General features: G+C 34.3%; 3 protein-coding genes across 5 annotated transcripts in view; 2 read left to right on the top strand and 1 right to left on the bottom strand.

Moving 5' to 3' along the window:
* The window catches only part of LOC126873066 (voltage-dependent calcium channel gamma-7 subunit), a 76,363-nt gene extending 73,383 nt beyond the window's left edge, over positions 1 to 2,980 (bottom strand). For both annotated transcript variants that reach the window (XR_007692293.1, XM_050633559.1), the window contains exon 1: positions 629 to 2,980. The gene's annotated coding sequence lies outside the window, so the exon portion shown is untranslated. The remainder of the gene's footprint in view (positions 1 to 628) is intronic.
* A 967-nt stretch (positions 2,981 to 3,947) lies between these two features.
* Positions 3,948 to 16,886, top strand: LOC126873431 (cuticle collagen bli-1-like). The gene is made up of 8 exons (XM_050634273.1): positions 3,948 to 4,108; positions 5,253 to 5,337; positions 8,742 to 8,873; positions 9,836 to 9,928; positions 11,743 to 12,351; positions 14,394 to 14,663; positions 15,544 to 15,603; positions 15,702 to 16,886. The coding sequence occupies exons 2-8, from the start codon at positions 5,256 to 5,258 to the stop codon at positions 16,724 to 16,726; spliced, it is 2,271 nt and encodes a 756-aa protein (XP_050490230.1). The 5' UTR covers positions 3,948 to 4,108; positions 5,253 to 5,255; the 3' UTR covers positions 16,727 to 16,886.
* A 154-nt stretch (positions 16,887 to 17,040) lies between these two features.
* Positions 17,041 to 21,835, top strand: part of LOC126873068 (allatostatin-A receptor) — a 44,567-nt gene continuing 39,772 nt past the window's right edge. For both annotated transcript variants that reach the window (XM_050633563.1, XM_050633562.1), the window contains exon 1: positions 17,041 to 19,508. The gene's annotated coding sequence lies outside the window, so the exon portion shown is untranslated. The remainder of the gene's footprint in view (positions 19,509 to 21,835) is intronic.

The raw sequence follows: 21,835 nt of genomic DNA, 5'->3' as shown, positions 1-21,835 counted from the left end.
ATCATTGGCTTGGTTTACTGCACCCTAACGGTAACGGCATTCGAAGTTTTCTCGAGAAATTGTAGGAAACCAATTGAAAAAACTCAGAGCAAATTCCACTGATCATTTACTTTACTTAAACCTTTTCATTGATAACAATTCTTGAATACATCGAAAATGGAACAAGGAAATGAAACAGGAGTTACTTCGAAGAAAGTTTTCCGCGAAAGGGATCAAGCAAGGAAGCCCGAAAGTACTCGCTTAAACACTCGTTCGTACAACGCTAAACCTTCCGTGGAACGTTTACAAGGGAAGCCGTATTTATTCAGTCGGCGTTCGGTGAAGCGGTTTGCGGCAACTAAAAACTCTGTAAGAAAATAAATGATGAAAAGAAAAAAATAAAAAGAAACAAGTACCAAAGAAGTATACTAGCACGGGGCAGTAAATTTAATTCTAACCGTCGTTTTAACACCCGTGCACTCGTTACATCTAGTAGTATACAAAGAAACCGTGTTTACCGGGTATACACAGAAAAATCACTTGAGGAAAGGAAAGGAAAGGAACCGGCGCTGGAAGAGATCAACACGTCTATCGTCTGATTGAAAAAATTCGTCTCTCGATTACTAGATGCGATGTTCTTCAAACATACCTGAAGTTCCTCGATGAGTCTGTATACCGATAGGTACACCGTCCTGTCAGTTCCTTCACCAGCAAGCAGTCTCTTCATGGGGAACCGTAAGATGCTGTCTCGCGCGCGCACCTACGATCATCCCTTTTCTCTTACCCCTTTGGTCTCAGAAGCCTGCACGATCACTGACTGCAGCAGAGTCCACACGGCGCTGCGACACTCGCAGTACCGCGCTTCCTCGATCGTTAACGCGAAACTCGTGCACCACGAATCAACACTGAAAGCTCGTTCGAGAAGAAAACGGGGTGTACTACCCCCACTCTTCGGGTCGGCGGTTCTCCTGGAGATTTTAAAGGATCGCGGAGGAAAGAGCGTTGGTTTGTGACGCGAGGAACGAGCGCACCTACCTCGAGGAAGCGACGAGTTCGACTACCGGACGACGCCCGTCGACCGCGCAGCACCCTCTCGAAAACGCGGTGCGACGCGCGCGCATACACGCGGGAGAAACGCACCGAAATCTACGAGGAACAAGTGCAAAGGATAAGGGTTGCTTCGGCTGTCACTGATACCTTCGACCGTGTAGTTCTGGCGAATTAATATCTAAAAGCTTACGAATGGTAGAATGAAAACGTGAAACGGAATAATTTTGAAAATACTGGGTAATAGAAATGAGAAACTAGCAGTGGTTGTTTCTTTATATATATAGATGTATATGTGTGGAGGTTCTTGATAAAAGATATGACAAGGAAAGGATTAATAAATCTAGCGCGGGGATTGAAAGTAATGTTCGAGAGTAAAACACGTGAAATACGAAAAACGGAAGGTAGTCGGGCGCGTGTATAAATTCGCAAGAAAAACGGCCCCGAAGATGCAACATAAAGAAAATAAAAAATTTCGTGCGGTTTTTAACTAGATGTAGGAAAGAAGGTAAAGTTCGAATGCATGCATAGAAAGGTTGGAAAAAGAGATTCTGAATGTTACTTGCAATTTCTTAGAAAGGATCGACGAGTGAAAAGAAAATGAGATCTCACAGTTTTTATGCAGTCATACGAATGAGTACAGAAGATAATATAGCTAGGTGCGTGATATGAAATCTATTGGATGGGAGGATAGAAAGGGAGAGCATGTGCAGTAAACTGGACTGAAAGGAAACAATAAAAAAAGATAGGGAAGATGTATTTTAGTAGCATGCGTGAGATTGTACATGTGGATGGGAAAAGGAAAGGGAAGCGACCTCAGTGCGCGTGATTGTGATAGTAACCCACCACCGCTTAGTGTTCATCCTGGAAAAGGGTTCTACGAAAGATCCCCGGATCCCTCTCATCCAAGGTTTCTCTATCCCCAGTGTCGAACTAGCGAGCACCTTTGCGCAGTCTCCAGATCGAACATCCTGCCATTGAGAGCACGAAAAGCTCGGAACAACGCAGTGAGGTCTTCTGCAAGGATGAAATGTTCCGACACGTGAGGGTTTGACGGAACTCCTTGTCGATGAGATTTCTTGGTAAACGTGACTGCAGATACTACACAGACGAGTTTGGAGATGTAGCGGACAGTGGGATGAAAGCTAGACGTAAATCGTCTTTCACAAGATGTGTTGGCCGAAAAGTTGTGGGATCCTAAGATCCACCAGGGAAGATTTATCTAATTGTACTGAAAATATTTTCTTCAACTACCTTTAAGCTGGAGACGTAATACGAACGCGAAAGATATCATCGATTAGTGAACTTTTTTAAGTTTTTGGTATCAACCCGTGAGTTATAGTTGGAAAAGAGAAATTGCAAGAAACGTTGATATTTAATTTTAGGAATATTGTTATCACGTAAAATGTAAAACTCAAACGTGTTAAGTTATATACATCTGATATAAGTAACTTTGATAGTTGTTGCTAATCGTTCGCTTAATAAATCTTTTAACTACACTTTCCAACTCTAAATTTTCCGTTTTATCCGCTAAGAACTTTATTGGTGTAATTATACAAGGAAATATTAATAAAAGTATGCAACGAAATGCTTTTATTAAAAGCGGTAGCTAGGCAAGACATGCAATATAATGGATGATAATCTGGAATCACGGTTTTAATTTCAATGTGCTTTTATTTGCGAAAGATACAAGGTATAAAAAAATAACATAAAGGATAACAGAGATGCTCAAAAATTATCCCTTGAGAGAAACACGTTGCAACGCGTGAGATGTTCGCGAATTCTCGTCTAACATCTAACATCTGAAAGAAAAATAAATAAGGGAATATAAGAATATTTCGTAAAAAGGATGCCAAATAAAAATTATTTACAGCTTAATGTGTTTAAGTAGAATTTTTATTATAGAAACAGAAAATCGTAGAAATTAAGTTAAAAGATGATATTATATGAAATTTAATGTATTTAATTTAATGTAAATTAAGTTAAGATGATATTATATGAAATTTAATGTATAGAGTCGCTGAATCGAATATCTAGTGACAGAATAAATTACAAATATTACGATGGGACTTTGATCCTACTAACTGAGATAAGACAATTTTTAAGATCTTTTTCTATTCCATTCGCATATCGCGTACACAATAAGAACTTTAACGTACGCTGCGATACGCAGAATAAGCGGCATTAAAAAGAGGCATTAAATTGTCATAGGAACGTGTTATACATAGTATAACATAGTTTATAGTCTCTATAAACGCTATAATAATGTGCGATACATTACATGACAAGATCTCGTTCTATACTCTAGAACGATTTTATATTGAACCAGAGTTCGTTATTATATTGAGCAGAAATTAAGTAATAATTAAGCTACTAAACAGAAGATAGAATTAATGATGTAAAAGTACAAAAAAAAAAAAAAAAAAAAAAAAAATTGAGGAAGAAATGGATTAAAAATATTTTTGTTCGTGGCTCGAATTAGCAAAACTCTGTTCCAACATCATAATTGGATAATGACATCATGGAATTGCAATGTCGAATTCCATGATTCAACCTCTATCTCGAATTTTCTGTCAATATCTTATTTGGTTGTTAAATTGAAACTCAAACAACATTGTTCAGGAATTTCTCGTTACTGGAATTTGCATGCGTTTCACATTTTACCACTGGACAAAAATGGTAGTCAGAATTTAAGAAATTTTAAATAAATATCTCCAAAGTACCATGATGATTATAGAAATTCTCGTTCTACATTCAACATCATGTTTAAAAATTATTCTCGAAAGTGAATTGAAGCCTCTCTCTTTGAAGATCGTATCTTTTTTACCTTTCTCGTGGTCATTAAAGCGATTATTTACGCTCAACATATTCTATTTCCTTTTACGTCACGTTGACGCTATATCAGTCTCCTTTTCGGAGTTCCTTTCTCTCCTTGTCTCTCGCGTGTAACGTTGTTGTCCATCTTTGTTCGACTCACGCCAACGTCAGGTCAGTAACGATACGGCATTTCACCGAATGTTCAGTGTTATACTGACTACGCGTTGGAGTAGACGTTTGTGCATATAGTGAGTGAGATTTTGTGGTAAGTTTGCATCATTCCCTCATATAACGTTATTGTTTTGTGTCTTTTTAAGAATCTTCGCGTTAATTATGCGATGTAAGTAACTGAGTAGAACGATGTGCCACGTAGAAACGAACGACGCAATTTACGGTTTCTCCATGGCTTGGCAAGGTCAATGGATTAAAAGATTGCAAATTCAATGTTACCAATGTGTTTTCTAGTGTTAAGATCTAAATTGTTGGCAATTTAATTCAATTGTTATGCATACTCGAGAAGTACGTGTTTCATTTGTACGTTTAGTACATTTGATGCGTTTGAGGTTAGGTATTCCTATACTAAGGAGTACAAGGATAGATATGACGAGTGAGGTTAAAAAGTGAGACTAGTGAGACAAGGACAGGTGAGGAATAGAACACCTGCTTGAGTTAGGTTATATGTTGCCTGTAATTACTGCTGAAATTGTAAATCTAGTTATTCTTTTGTTTTCATTATTCACTTTTGTGATCTAAAATTAACACTAAACGTTGATTCTCAGCTTTGATATGTTTACCACTTGGTGAACATTCTTTATTTAATATTTGTTTAATAGAACCTTAATAGAAATCCAAAACATCTTCTATTACTAGAATTAATAGAATAGAATTATTGATAAAATACTTTTGGCGTCCATTATTAATTTTAATGTTGGACACGTCTTCTGGTTTTATAAACTTTTTTTTATTGTTTTTTTAATCAATAAAAAGAGTAGAGAGAATAGTTATATTATTATAATTCTGCAAAATTCCACGAGATATTTATATTATGATTGCAGTTTATTTGGAATAAATGTTATGTGAATTTCTCTAATTACATTTCTTTATTAAATCAGTATTAAATATTCGATATTTTGTAAGTACGTACTTGTCTTGAATGTACGTCTGATGACATGGAAATACGTTGTACGTTGCGTGACGTTTATCTATCCCTAGGCGATATATAGTGTAAAGACTCCATAAAATATTACACAATATTACACATAGCATTATGACGTATTAATTTTTAATCAATCCTTTATCAAATAATTTTATTATTATAGTACTTAAAGTAATATAATTTAAAACGACCAAAGAATAATTAAATCTACGTATAAAATTAGGTTGAAAGAAGAACATTTTTTTAATTACAGAAAATGTTGTCCAGTTCTATACTGGGTATCCTTCTGGGGACATTCTTACTTATTACTTCGGTTCCCGATGCAGCCTCATACACTAGTAAGTAAAAATTTAATAAATTTAAGTAGACCATTTTAAAAAACTTTTTCTTAATTCAGATATATATAAATTTCTGTAATGAATAAAATAATATATAAAATATATCGTATTAATAAAATATCGATTAAAATTTAAATATGTATATTTCTACAGTACTTGTTTAAATTGCTAATTTGTTGTAATTGTGGTATTACAAGCCAGCTTAAATCATGGTGTTGCAATTCAATTGCCAATGGCCAATCGTTTCGTTTGATCGGGATTAAGTGGGCTTAATGGAAACAAATGATCGTTTTTAATCTCTAACTCGACCAATGTAATTACATCGACCTTCGTCGTAATCGTCGTCTTTGTCCTTTTCCGCTTCGTAATCTTGTTAAATAAGGAAGAAGAAACCGTGACAGGAACCAAGAGATTTAATGACATGTATATTCGAATTCTAAACTCAACTATTTATTTCTAGTCGTCCATGTTTATATCCTTATTAATGGTCAATCTTTGAAAATACTTATACGAGCAAATTTTTGTTTTATTATTGGGATTATATTGGATGATATAGGACCCTGTATTGGATTTTCCAAGAATATAACACTTTAACGTTGGCTTGGAAATATATTTCACAATTCCTGTTTATCGCATAAGAATAATTTCCTGTTAGAAGCTTTACGTAATCAAGCTTATTTAGAAGCTTATTACAAGCGTCTCGAGAAAAATCATGCCAATAAACAATTTTCCTAGATATATCCGAATTCGTTTCAGAAACAAAGATATCTCATTAATTGTTTCCGCTGAATTGACAATCTTACTACTCAATCAAATGGCTTAAATAATACATATGTATAGAATATGTATAGAATAGTTAGAAGATTAATTATATTTCCGTATATTTCCGATTCATTAACGTTTTAACGTTTTAAAACGATTGTTTTAAAGTTAAAGATTACCATTTCTGTTAAAAGGGATGTTATAACTATTATAACTGGTTGGAGTAATTTTTAAATTGTTCCAGAACTTCTCTCTTAATTTTCCTGTGAAGCTTTTTTGCGAGTTAAATGAAATGTTGAAAATGGAGTTCTCTTAAATGGCTAGAAAAATACCGAGATTAAAACCTTTTTGTTAATATTGATTCGCTATTCAAAATATATTCTGAAATATATTCCTAATATATTCATTGCAATGCCATTATAAAAAAAGTAATCTTATTCATATACATTTCTATTTCTACGTTTATTTCGTTAAACGTAATACATATATTAAATAAGGAGTACCCGTTATCACCAATATGTCATTATTTGATCAGAGCCCCAATGCTCTTGACCAAATTGATATAATTAATTACCGGACCTTAATTGCTACCGTTGAATTGATATTTACGCAAAATGTGACTGTTATAACCGCATATGTACATTTCATTTTCACGGAAGATGAATTGGAGCGCTGTTCACTCCGTCTCAATTTATTTTTCATAATTATCGTTATTTCCACGGTTATCACGTAACACCGTGTATCACTTCGAGAATCATTTTGTCGCCTGTATTAACGTATTTCGATTAATTCCTTACAATCTACAGTTGTCGGTCTTATCACATAATATCATGCATTGCTTGAGAATTATTTTGCAGCCTATATATATAATACCTCTATTGTTTCTACGATTCTTTCATTCTCCCTTTTATTCTTGGATATGACAAACGTTTAAGGACAATTAGAGAGAGGATCATTAGCCTAGTTTTAATATTCTCTTTCTAGCTGCCCATCCTTTTATTCCATTTCTTCGTATCTTCCCAACACGTAGGCAGAGGTGGATAACACCAAGCTGGGCGTTAACTCGGCAGCTGCTTCTCTCTTTCTCTCTCTCTCTCTCTCTCCCTTTCTATCCTCTGTCTCCTTCCCTTGCTGCTGGATAATTGAGAATCGATGGGGTTATATGGGGATGACGCTGTGGTGCTTGAATAGAATTACGATTAGCAGCGTTATACCCATGCAAGGCTTGGTTGGATAACGTCAGGTAAATGTGCGCTGGAAGTTGTATTTTCACTGCAAGAAACGTTTCCTCTAGTATTTACTAAATGCGGATATACGAGCTTTTTCACCGCGTCAAATGAAATTGGCAAAGACACTTATGCTCTTGTGAATATTGATTCAAGTTGCGAGAAAAGAATTCCAAAATTTCTACTTAATTTACATTTCGATTTGTTTATTACAGGTACAGTCTGGAATAATGTCGTCTTATATTGCTTCGTTATTATTATTCGTTATCTGAAAACATTTAATATAAATTTTTAGAACCTAATCGCTCATTTGCAATTCAGCAATTGTCAACAGTCAAGGCTTAAGTCAAGACTTAATTGTGAACCAGCAAAATTTAACAGTTGAGGCTAAATATAAAAAGTAATACAATACTAAGACCATGTACTTTGAATACGTAATCATACAATTGTTAATTGTGGCCAAGGACGCTGATCTAAAGAAATGACAGGATTGACCGACTATAGATATTTAGTTATTTATCAAGTTATACTTTATTCACTAAACAGCAGCTTCAGTTACTCAGTTGCTCAGTTTCTATTTGAAGTTTTAGTGGAACTCTGCATAGGATGTGAGATATTGAGTTAAAGTCACTTAAATGTAAATATACTTACTCTGTTTAATAGTTCCACGTTACATGGCCGGGCATCTAGGCGTGTATGTCCTTAAAACAAGTTTTAACAGCTATCTATGCAACAAATAATTACTGGCAACTACATTAACGTCATTAGTGATATATCGGTATAAAACAATCTGAAGGACTGTGCTTTGCGACCAGTCTCTATCAGATGGTCTGTCTATAGTAAATATTTTATAGTTACATAAATATACATCACATCGAACATCTAAGTTTCATTTGTTCAGTGTCAGGTGTGTCCTCGAAAATATAAATTTCCATAAATGTTTATACTCTACTGATTACATAGATAAAACATCGCATACATCATATTCAGACGCGTTGCTAATTAGTTTGCTAAAGTCTCTAGATGGTTTAAATAGTACTTAAAAATAAAATCAGTTCTGAAACTTCGTAGACCTATCGTGTATATTTCAGGAACGCTGATGGCATCAAAAAGTTCCAGAAGTACATTTTCTTGTGCTACAGTATAAACCCACAATCCTGTGAATATATAACGGTGGTACTTCTCGGCGAAGTACGCATCGTTTACGTGCACTTTTCGCGCGACCCGAAATTAAAGCTTCCGTACAAACCATTTGATCAGGAGTATCAGAGTCTCCGGTATAGATTCCATTTATAACACGTTCCTTTCTTCGAGTGAACTTTTAACGAACCATATCCAATTGCGAGATCATGGTATATTACTGGAACTTTCGCCACTAAACGAAAACTCACGGAGGGGTTACTCTCTGGTTTGCAGAGTATGGAAGGACATGCAAGGACATCGGTTGCAGGAGGGATGAGGTCTGCGTGATGGCCGAGGATCCTTGTTCAATTTACCAACGAGATAACTGCGGTCGTTATCCGACTTGTGCAAAAGCTCATCCAGGCGGTAAGAATGTTGTTGACCTATCCATAAATACAGTTTTCCTGTCTCATCTCGATGAGGAATAGACGGGACACGGAAAATGGGAAGAGGAATAAAATTCTGCACGATTGGATCGGGGTTGATGACGGCGGTTCTTGTTAACTTTGCATAAATGATAATCAATGATTTTAATTCGATTACGTTTCTTATCGAACGAAATTCATTTTAATGCAATTTTTGATTTGCGAATGATATATCCTGTAGTGATACAGCATTTTCGAAATGAAGATATTAACGTATCGATATTCCTATCAATTAACGAAGTCGTGTAACGAATACTGCACAATTATATCGAATTACGTATTACGCGAATACACAGTAATGAATACTTGTCGTCGTATCAATGGAAATTAAAGTGTAGAGAATTTAGGATATAATAATGATTCATGCATAGAAGCGTGTTTGGAATATGTTACTAATCAAATATAGTCTGTTGTGTTTTGAATTAGAATGTGTGTAACGTGAACGTTTCAACCCCTTTCGGTGCATAAATTATCGATAGCTCCATTACTCTTCAATCAATTACAAGCTCATTAAATTTTAATCTATTGTGTGTAAGTTACTGACCAATTGCATACGAAATTGTTCGCCTTATGATCGATAATACTAATAAATAGTACTTGAATATTTTAATGAATTCAAAATAAATTACACCGGTTAATCGCGTTTATCAAACTTCATCATTATTATACAGTTAGCCATTTCTAACTTCAGTACTATCATATTCGAAACGTATAATATCCGATGAACCTAAATGCATCGTTATCGATCTCGTTGTCTGCTTTTTTTTTTTAAGGAGAACTATATTTATCATTTTGGTCGCTGTCCTATTATCGTTTAAATATCATCCATACTATCAACGCCACTGATGGTGAACTGAAAATGCGAGGGATTCAAAATAAATATTTAATCTCTCTTATTTGTAGGTGCTAGTTGCGCAAGCACTATATGCGGGGAAAATGAATACTGCAAAACCGAAAATGATGCACCGACGTGCGTGAAAAAATCAACGGCAGTTGGTGAGTGTTTAAATTATTTCATCTTTTATTCGTTACTACTGTGATTGATTATGCGTACACGCTTGTTGATTAGCATGAAAACTTAAGTGCATGTCAGAGGTACAACGAGCAAAATGTATGAAATTGAATCACGCAAATGAGAGAAGAATACAATATTGGCAAAAATTGTTGCATTTGATTTAAATGGATTGCCAATATTACATTTTATCTAAAACTTTATGAACTTTGTTGAAATTATCAAATATATGCAATTAATCATGTATTATTATATGTGATTTATTAACTTATAGTTCATTAAGGTATTAAAGAACGCTTTTACTTGTAATACGATATTATATAAGAGTTATGGAATAATTTCATTCTATATTTGCTAATGGAACTTTAAGCTGTTGTAATCCTCTCTCCATTGCGGTAAAAACAAAGCTTTATACCAGGCTTTTTCCCCTATTTTTCATATATGCATATTTTTATAAAATGAATGGAATTATTTCTTTGTTGAAATTTATAACTTTTTAATTGGTTGGAATATTCCATCGAGTTTTATCCATTTGATGGTTTTAAATATCTCAGCTTTAAAATTTTGAAACTAGATTTTGAAACTAATTTTGAAGCAAAACTAAACGTGATTTACATCGTTCTTTATTAACGTAGAAGACCGTGAATCGTTTCGAGTGCAAATTACAGTCACGCGTGTTGGATTCATTAAAACTTCCGGTGTTCTTGGCCTTAAATATCATACGTAATGTTCCATACGAATCTTCGTTATTAAAATTTATTTTATCTTACGAGTCTAGCTGATTTTTCACAGTATTTATCTTTCTAACAATACACCTTTGTAAGAAGATTTTTTATTGCATATTATAGTTTAAGATATGAAATATCTTAAATGTAAGTGCAACAGTTCGATAAAATCCATTTCTTATGAAGTAGAATTAAAGCTCTCGAAATAAAATGGCATCTAAAAACATAGAATTTCCGTAATTTTTCGACATATCGGTAAGTGTAGAGCGGGATGTAACGTAAGGTGGCAAACCCCAAGAACCTGTATGGCAGATTTTTTACTCTTCTTAACTTTTTCGAACACGACCTTTCCATTATCGTCTCTTCCTACACGCAAACGTATAGATGCGCGTATACTCACGTAGCGTTATAGGATTTTGAAGAAATTGCTCTCGAACGTATAAACTTTTAACATCCTGTCGAAGAAGGAAAGAAAAAGTGTATTATTCTAGTTGTTAGCGAAATTGATTTCGAACGCGTGGTTTATGCAGTTGCGTTAAAATTTCTTCGTTACACAAAAATAAAATGACGTCTGAAACTATTCATTGTATAATCATATTCAATTTTCACTATCTAATAATGAAGTTAATTATTTGTACAAACGAATATTATGAATTACGACATATTTTTAACTTTCTCTACGATAGTTTCAACGCAGGATTGCTTCAGCATGTAGCATGGATCTTTTCAACGTTCACTTCTAACGCTTTCCAATTATCTTTGCATACGTAACAGGGGATGAAAATAACGCAGCACAATTTTCAGAATTCTCGCATAGCACCTTCGTTCGACTAATTCCGTTAAAGCGTGTCACTCTAAAAATCTTCAATTTTTTAGCGAAACGTTTTTAGTCGGAATGCGTTCACGTAGTTGTAATCAAGGTGTCTCCCGTTTTTAGTATGAAGCTCCTATCATATTTTGACAATATTCGTTTCTTTCTGTCTGATTTTTGATTTGATTTTTAAAATTCCTTGATTATAATTGAGGAATACCCCAGAGATAAAATACGACGTAGAAGAGGACGATCTTTTCAGGATACGATTCAGCGGGCGTTTCTTACGTAAACGGACAGCGAACCAACAACGACGAGAATCACGATAAGACCAGCAACAGCGCTAGCAATTCGAACCCATACGCGAATGCTAATGCACCCCCGGCTCCTGCTGATCCAGCAGGAGGATACCATCAAGTGAATTCTGGCAGCAATTTGGGTTATCCAGCATATCCCAGTAACAGCGCTTCTAACAGCGGTTCTAACAGCGGATATCCGCCTTATCCCTCATCGAACCAAGGAAATCGGCAACAAGATTTAGGATATCCGCCGTATCCAACGCACAACAGAATGCCAGTGCCTGGACAAGCCTATCCCGCTAGACAACCTGGTCAATCCAATTATCCTATTTATCCAGGACAACCTGCTTATCCAGCGCCGCCAGGATATCCTCAACAATATCCTGGATATCAGAATTATCCTTATGCGAATTATCCTAATGCGAATTATCCCAATGCGAATTATCCTAATCAGAATCGTATGTACCACAATAATGTGCATTCTGGTTATCGAAGAAATAACGCCATCATGCAGTCTCCATCCTTAATGATTATCTATTCAGCAAGTCTTATCATGGTATTGGTGAATAGATTATCATGATTACATGCGCATTGGGTTCTAAGTGTCTGTTAATGCTTTATTCGATATTGTTGAATAATAGACGAATCTTGGGCGGCAAACTTATGTTTGATCAATATTGAATTATATATATATATATAATTATAGAGAAATCTTAGTGGAATTGTATATATTTATAATATGTACACGTAACTATGGAAAGAGATTATAAGTACCTTCACTACTTTCGTCCAGTAGACTTAGAGAAATTTTTTAGCGTGTACCGTGTATAATTTCTTGATATTTTTATGTTGAAGTTAGTGAATTCAATGTATATTCTTCCTCTCTCTCTCTCTCTTTATCTGTCTCTTTCTTGCTACTAATTTATTTTTTACATTTCCATCATTTAAAAATACATTATGGTAAATTAATATCTTTAGAAGATTCAATAACAGGTCGTAGTAATGTTATTTCATTACTTTCTGTTGTTTCTTTTAGAATAATATTTGAAAAAGAAAAAAATATACAAAAATTACAAAATGCTTTATGAAATTATAAGATGCTTTAAGGAATTATTGTTTAAGATATTATCTCTCTATCATTTTTCTTTTTTGCTCAACGTTTTCCTATCTTTATAAAAGATTCATTCTTAAAATTGTAGTTACCATTTGATATTTTACTATGATGCATTACGTGCCTTCCAATGTGTCTTTCAGCCAGTAATCGCTCTTTTTGTAATGCATATATGATTAATGGAGACGCAGAAAATATAATTACATTTTCCGTAGAGAATAAGATTTTCAAACATGTTGGGTGCTGAAAATGCATTTGACTGATTAAAGTCACACGCTGTTTGAGGTGAAAGTTCTTCCATTTGATGCACTCTTTTTACTCGTGTTCTACCTCAGAATTTGATAACCTATTTTTTTCTTTTGATGTACACAATGATTTTACAACTTGTCAAAATGTATGTTTCCAGCGATAGATTAAAAACAAGAAATATGTCATCAAGCATGTAAGTTGACCAATTCCTCAAGCACGCTGATTGCAATGAGTCGATTAATTTGGTACCTGATATTCTGAGTATGATCGACGAACAAAATTATTCACTTCTCTTTAAACGAACAAACTATTGTCACGTGAATGTTTTATCTTCCTTTTTTTACACAATGCACATAATTAGGTACTGAGATGAGCCAGATATTTTTGCCGTCCGAAAAATAATTTCTCTTAGCATTAATAAAATCGATATATTTGCATTGATGTATATTTATAATACATATACAATTATTTCTATATTGACAAATATATGAAACCAGTGGCTATTGTGCGAACTCGTTGAATCGGAATAAAAATAATACGATTTCTATCAAATTCATAGATTTACTACAACTACCTGTCATCTGCTCTCATTAAGCTGCTCTCATTAAGTCGCCTGGGACAGGCTTTAGGATTAATTTCTCGAAGACGTAGCAAACACCGACTGATCTCGTTATCGTGTCGAACCCTGACACCTCTTATCTACTTCAGCGTGCGACGTAGAAGTACTTTGTAGGTCACAGTTCTTAGCTGGCAGATAGTCATTTTACTTTTATCAGCGTTTCTTTCAGCATTTTTTTTACGATGTTTTTATATTGCCCTTTTGTTCAAAAGAAACTACGATTTCCAGATATCTACTTTTAAGATATCTACTTCTGTTTTAATTTTTACTTCGATTTAATTTACTTTTATTTTATTATACATACATTATCTAAAACATTTACTTATTTTTATTTCGTCTAATTATAGCTACAGGTTTATTAATATCCATTAAAGGCTTAAGAGTTAACACAGGCAATTGATATTTTTACTTGTCAAAAATAAATTGATGCCCAAAATTGAAGAGTGGAAGTACAAAGAGTAAACGAATTAACAATTATTAGAATGCATGTTTAAGGAGAGATAACTTCATCATAACATTGGTACGCAATAATCGTTATTTCTAACATTAACTAACGGCTTATATATTGTGTGCGTCGAATTTAGTTGACTTTTAAGTACGATATAGCTTTTGACTACCACTCTTCAATGTGACAGTGTATCCAACACCAAGACCAGGAAAGATTAGACCAACTCCACCTACTCCACCACCGAGATCTTCTCCCAGTGGATACGGTGGAAGAGTCAGCGGTAACTCGGGATCCAGAAACACTATTGGAAGTGGTTCTATTTTTAACCGTTTGTTCGGGAATGATCGTTATGGTGTAACTACTCCTAGGAGCCGTACTCAGCAAAGTGGTAACGGCTATTACGATACCCATACCTCTGTGGATGATCAGGGAAACCGAATTTGGAGATTCTTTGGTTAAATGGAGTTCATTGTCAATTTATAACTTACTTACCTTATGTTTAGCTTTCGCTTTAGGATCGCATCTTACTTTCTACACTAGAGGCTGCAATTATATCGCAAGACATACCATATTTATATAAAGAAAAAATTATATAAAAAAAATGTCCAAATTGTGCCATTTTTTGTATCTAGTGTCGATATACGAGATATCTTGTCGATAAAGAAGTACTTATCTTTAAAATATTTACTCTGAATTCTCTGATATTTAATCTTTTATTCAATAACCTAAATTATGACGATGAACTAATTTAATCTTATATTATCTCCAGTTTTGTAGGTGTCATATTATCTTATGAATGACTGTGGTTTCTTTCATTACAGTGCCATGTTACGGTTGTGCGATACATTTTTATTACGTTGTTATGATATATAGGTCTATTAAATGTGTAGTACTTAACAAGCATTTGAAACATTTTCCTATGTAACGAACAAATGTAATAAATATATGTAATTCTTCAGCATACTATGGATGGTCTTAATTTAAGTAATTCCAGAAATGTATTTTCTTTATAAAACAATACAACAATTAGATGCCAATAAAATGAATTATAAATAAGATTATGTAATTGTTTAAAATACTCCACGCATTTAGAAAGTCGAGACACATCTATGTGAATCGTTTATTGCAATAGCACACTTACAGCCTTCAACACTTTTGACAAATAGAAGTACAAGCACATGAAATTGCATGACTGAATTACTCGTTGCATAGCCTAGCTTTCAAACAGTAACAAGAAACGAATAATCAAGATACAAAAATAATTCAATCACATATACGATATTAAAATACATTTACATTATAGTTAGTTTAATAACATACTAATTCAAATGGTACAGTTGCTCGGGCATTGATAGCGATATTGACTGTGTCAGCAAGGCTGCTTGTGCAACACAAAAGTGTGATAACAATTAAGTTGGACTCGGCATGGCATGGGGCACAAACCGGAAGAGAATATTTCTAAAAAATTAGGAGATAGATAACGAATTGTTCGCAGAGTTCGATAGTGACAACAAGATAGTCAGAAGACGAGAAAGCGCCAGCGACGCGGACTCTTCTGCGTCTGACGTTCAGTCGACAAAGGGATCGCAATCGGGATATCCATCTGGAAGCGGATATCCTAGCTCTGATTCTTCCAAAAATTCCAATTCATTCTCCGCAAGTCAACCAAACTCCGAAAGCCCAACCAGATCGTCCGGTTATCCAAGTAACTCTGGTTATCCTTCGAACTCCAATTATCCATCCAGTGGTTCGTCAGGTTATCCTTATAGCTCTGTAGGTTATCCTTCAAGAAGTTCGGGATACCCATCTGAATCAGGAAGCTCATCCGGTTATCCATCGAGAAGCAGTTCTGGTTATCCCTCTGAATCTGGATATCCTTCAAGAAGCTCATCTGGTTATCCATCAGGATCCGGATATCCTTCGAGAAGCTCTTCCGGTTACCCTTCGGAGTCTGGTTACCCTTCGAGAAGTTCTTCGGGATACCCATCAGGATCTGGTTACCCATCGCGTAGTTCGGACTATCCATCAGGATCGAGCGGTTATCCTTCCAGTTCCGGAGGATATCCAGCGAGCTCCGGTTACCCTGGCAGCTCCAGGACGAACGAAGAAAGTGTTAAAAGGGTAAATGCCAATTCGGTGAATGCCGCGTATCCTGGATATCCTAGTCAGGCTAGTCGAAGCAATTCTGGATATCCTTCACAGTCAGGATATCCTTCACAATCTGGATATCCATCACAGTCTGGATATCCTAGCCAGTCTAACCCATATGGTAACTACTATCCTGGATATAATCAAGGTTACCCACAGGCATATCCACCCCAAGGAAACTATCCTCAAGGGTACCCACAAGGATATCAGCAAGGTTATCCACAAGGATATCCGCAAGGATATCAGCCTCCTCCTCCACCTGCCAGTAAAAAGCCTAACTTTGGAGACCAGTTAACTAATATAGCTAAAGATCTTGCTGGGAGAGTTTTAACTCAAGCGATTATAGATAAAGTTAGTGGAAGATCGCATTAGAGTTATAGAAGATCTTATATATTTTTAAGATATTATTATATATACGATTAATTATGCTTTCTTCAAGATAATCACTGCTTATAGCGATATTACTCTATGTTAAATAGAATTACTAACGAATTGTAGAAATAAATTCTTCAGTAAGAAGATTTACTGATTATATCATTGCATTTTATTGTCTTAACGGGACATTTTTCTTTCAAGTACCTTATAATTTTACAAATGACATAAGTTTCAATGTTTGTACGGAAAATTGTTAGTTTCTGCGTTCTTCTTTTAGGTTTACTGTTCTCATAATTAAAGAAAAAAGCAGCTAAAGTTAAATCCGTCCACTCGACCAACACAGGCGTTCTTTAAATAACCTCGTACTGTGTTTAATTATCATACAATTGGTGTGTATGACACGTCGCCTGAGGACTGGACCCTGTTTATTTGACGAAACTATTTTAGGCACGTTTAAAAACTGGTCGATCGTTGCTACGAAACTGCAGGTGTCAAAATTCCTGGATTTAATAACAAAATTCTTGGGTTTAATAACAAAATTCCTGAGTTTAATAACAAAATTCCCGAATTTAATAGCAAAATTCCTGAGTTTAATAACAAAATTCTTGACTTTAATCACAAAATTTGTGAGCTTAATGGTATTCGTGAAATTTAAACATATTATATCGTATATAATAATTACAATAAAAATTTGTATTATTCTTGCGGAGAGTGAATTTTATCTTTAAATACAAATAAAAAATAAAAAGAATAAAGTAGTTAAAAATTTATAACGATAATTTTAAATGTGGTATTTTCTTGCTTTCTCAATTTCAGCATCATATCAGTGAACTGATTATTTATAATCAATGTGTCAAAGTTATAAACAAGGTAAAATGATTTTTAAACATTTCAATTGTATTATACGTTACTTATCGATTATCGGAACATCAGTATACAAACTTAACAGTTAAGCGAAAAATTTCGAAAACGTGTTTATAAAATAATGAAAAAATGAAATGTTAATTAATTAAATATTATTATTTTCTAATTTGTAAGAATGTGGCAATGCAGGAAAATCAATTGTATATGTGTATTCAGCACAAAACGGAAGAAATTCTGACCTACTTATTTTTCAAACTATCTTCAAATTAGATAATGGATTCTAATATATTTTATTTAAGTGGTGTAAATTCGTTTCTTCGTTAGTAATATTTAATCTCATTTTGTAAAATGATGGAGGATTACTATATGATGATACAATAGTACCTCGATTTTAGCGGCTGAGGGAACAGATCAATAAATCCGTGCTCTTCGAAGGATGCTAGATGGCTCTTGCACCCTCTCCGCAAGGATAGTCCTGCACCCCTATTTCAGGTAAACTCGACGGCGATATTTCTTCAATCTGCACAGTCGTGCCGCATCCACCGCCGGTTGTGTACCTATCTCGCGGTCTTCAAAATACTTCGTACACGTATCTCTTTCCGATAAAAGTTCTTGAAAGTCGTATTCAAAATTAAATGTGATAGAAACGTGTCACGAATTTTGTCGCGTAATCGCTATAAATAAATTAAAGGAAGAAAAGAAGCTCTAAAGTAAATTAATTAAAAAGGAAAGAAAATGAAAAACGATCGCGTAAATGACAAATAATCGAAAAAATTATTATCAGTGAAGTGTTCCTGAAAACTTTGTCGTGAGATAGGAAATAATTTTATTTTTAGTCGTTTTTATATTTTCTCCCTATTCTGATATTGTCTAAGCACGTGTGTCGTTACGTTTCATAAATTTTTTATTTTTCTGTTACCGCTCGTTTATTTATGGACGACGGTACTTACTAAATCTCGTTAACACGCACAGTTTTCCCACGAGAAACGAAAGAACAACATGATTTTTACGAAATTTAAGCGCAAATTAAATATTTCGCAACTTTACAACGAATAACTAGCTTTGAGATTCGTGTGGATTATTTTGTTAAAGTGACGTACGTTTTACGGAGAGTCTTATTACTGGAATCATACTGGATATCATAAAAAGTTATTTGACGAGAATGTGTCAAGAAAGTTTCGTGGGATTTAGGTTGAAAAATATTATTTAAGCCGCGTGAATGGTGATAGCTGTGCGGAAAGTGCGAACAATTTACCCAAAATATCTGAATATTTTACCGAAAGTTTCCACGTAATATTTCTTTAAGTATGATATCCATTTTTTGTAACGCAAGAACGATCAAAAAAACGTGACCCAGAAAAGTGTGAGATCGAATACAAGTTACATGATATTCTGATGTTTAACGTGCTCATTAAATCAAAGTTCCTTACTAACAAAAGAGGAAAGGAAAAAGGGATCGAAGTTGACAGATTTTATTTAACAGGAAGATCTTCGAAATTTTATATCGACGGTCCATTGAATAATTCTTCACGCGCTGGATTATCGATTAACTAATACGCATATGAGAAAATTACAATAAAGTATTACAAATTCTAATCATCGTTTAAAACATCGTTTATTGTGTGAAAAAATGACGCGATAGAATGTTAAATTTGGATGTGAATGCGCTCAAGTTCGGTATAAGGATACACGCATTTAGATGTCTTCGTGCTATCATGATATCGAAATCAAAGATGCATCAACCATATTCATCAGGGACATATTTGTCAAACGAGAGTTGCAGCAATTAGTAGCCGCTGGAAGACCAATCATGAATCGATCTATCTGCATCAGTTACGCCTTATGAGCCTTAATCCGGTAAAAGGAAGGGCGGATGATCGTTAAACCCTCTCGATATCAGCGCGTGAGGACCAAGGTAATTAAATGAAGATCGTCATAAATTTCATTAATAGCCACGAGATGCTTGTAACATCCTGTCGTATTCGAAGCCACGTGTCCTATCGATAATCTTTCTGGCTTTCAGACGAGCAAGAAACGCGATTCTTTTTTTGTGAAATTATTATGTTCGTGGAATATTCAACTGTGACCGTAGCTACGAAATGTTGTTTCATATTCAATGACGTTTCGATGGAAATCTTTTGTTTATTCCCAATTTCTCGTTCTTTAATAAATTGGCTGGAACAAGGGTAAAAAGTACGGGAACAAGATGTATTATAAAAGAATGTATTGCACGATAATAATGTACAAATTGAGAGAGGAAGTCCCTTTGCGTTTCAATCTATGTGATATATTACATTTATATATGAAAGATACGTGGTTTTATATCGTTTTGCTGGACGAATGAAATTCTTTTACGATCTAACGTTATTTTATGGTGGAACTGACATTTTTATTCTTTAAAATAGTATAAAACACAGAGAGAGAGAGAGAGAGAGAGAGGGAGAGAGAGAGGGAGAGAGAGAGAGAGAGAGGGAAAGAGTATAAAAAAATAGTGGGCGGTAAAGTAGCATGAATTAAAAATTTTGATTCTTCAGAAGTGTAGCGAACGAGGAGGTAAAGAATGGTGGTAGTTGGACCACCATTGTTTTTTATACGTACTGCAGAGTGCAGAAATATAACTTCGAATAATAGGAACATGTAATGCATATGTAATTTTCCCATATTTTACGGTGTTATTTAAATTTAATTTAGCCAATTGAAACACAATAGACTTCTTTTGAATGTGATGATTAATTTTCATATTCCATGTTATTTAATGAACTTTATTTGTGAGATTCGTAATTTGAAATATATCGAATTAAAATTACTATATAAATTTGTAAAATTTCAATATCGTAATAGTAGAATTTCGTTATTTCTGTCTATAAATATCAAATGCGAATATATGGGATGGAGACAAAATTTATTGGATAATAACACAATATTTTTCTTATCTTTATACTCCCCCTGGCTGGATAGAATTTCATCTATCTGTTCGCGTATTTTGATGTTATATGTTACTTGTATAAAGCGAGTGGTTTTATCGTAAGTTTCTTGCCACTTTAGACCACTTAGCTTCTCTAATTTAATCTGATAATATTTTGAATATCCACTTATGTTGAATTTACCTATATTATTTATATTTGCCTAAGTGAGAACGGGGGCTAAATAGAACACTCTTTTTACGGAGTCACAAAGAGGGGATCGCACGTGCTCTCAACGTGACCTGAATTTCGATAAGGCATTGCTATCAGTCAAACACGACTTGAAACGGGTCAATTTTTATTATTTCTTCTCTTTTCTTTGTTCGATCTTCATCAGGAGAATTGTCAATTTTTAACTGACAAAGAGAAATTTAAAAGAATATTAAAAGAAATTTTAGAATATTTCATAAAAATATCGATTGTAATCGATATTTTGTCCATTTCGATGATTTTTTAATATGTCGTAGAAATCAAAATTTCAACAACATTTTCTTATACATGTAAGCGTCGCTGCGTCTTAGTTTTCCAGATATTCGCGAAAAGCTGTCGCTATCGGCACAGTGAATTCTGTCTATAATTGTGCTGTCCGCGACAGCGTATGAGCATTGGTTGCGGCAGCCTCACGATGGTTAGATAAAGTGACATCTAACCCAATCTTATATAAATTTTAGACAAAAAATAAGAATTAGGCTTGGTTTAGACGTTATTTCATCCGGCCAATACCAACCAATACTAACGCATAAGTTGTCATGGACGCATAATTATAGGCAGAATTCACTATAGCGATATCGATAATTACCAAAATATGACTTCGTGTCGGGGAAAGAACTGTGAGAAAATGTGACATTGAATGTACATTGCATTTCATATTTTACACTTTAATAGCTTTGAACGATTTTAGTTGCGTCATGTCAATAATTTATTGCGTGACGATTATTTTTAATGTGATATTGAAAAATTAGCGTTTGATTACGTAGATCAAGTTATTACTTCCTTTAGTCCATCTCGTGATTGCAAGCAACAGTCTTAAATAATTCGATTCGGATGTGACAGACGGCGAGTAATTTCATTAATTAAAAGGAACTTCTTAAAGTGTAGATGCTTTTGTGATGAATTAAACTTATTTATCTTCCAAGAAGTGACTTTATTATTTGTAACGTGATATATAGGAGCTCGGTATCAGTCTGAATAAAAACGATTAAAATCAAACGATTTCATAGAATATTGTATGTTATGTTTAGCGAAATCTAATTTTAGTTTAGCTTAATGGCTCCGTGTT

This window comes from Bombus huntii, chromosome 14 (genome assembly GCF_024542735.1).
Source record: "Bombus huntii isolate Logan2020A chromosome 14, iyBomHunt1.1, whole genome shotgun sequence".
NCBI classification, from domain to species: Eukaryota; Metazoa; Arthropoda; class Insecta; order Hymenoptera; family Apidae; genus Bombus; species Bombus huntii.
This window is presented reverse-complemented; position numbering and strand designations above follow the sequence as displayed.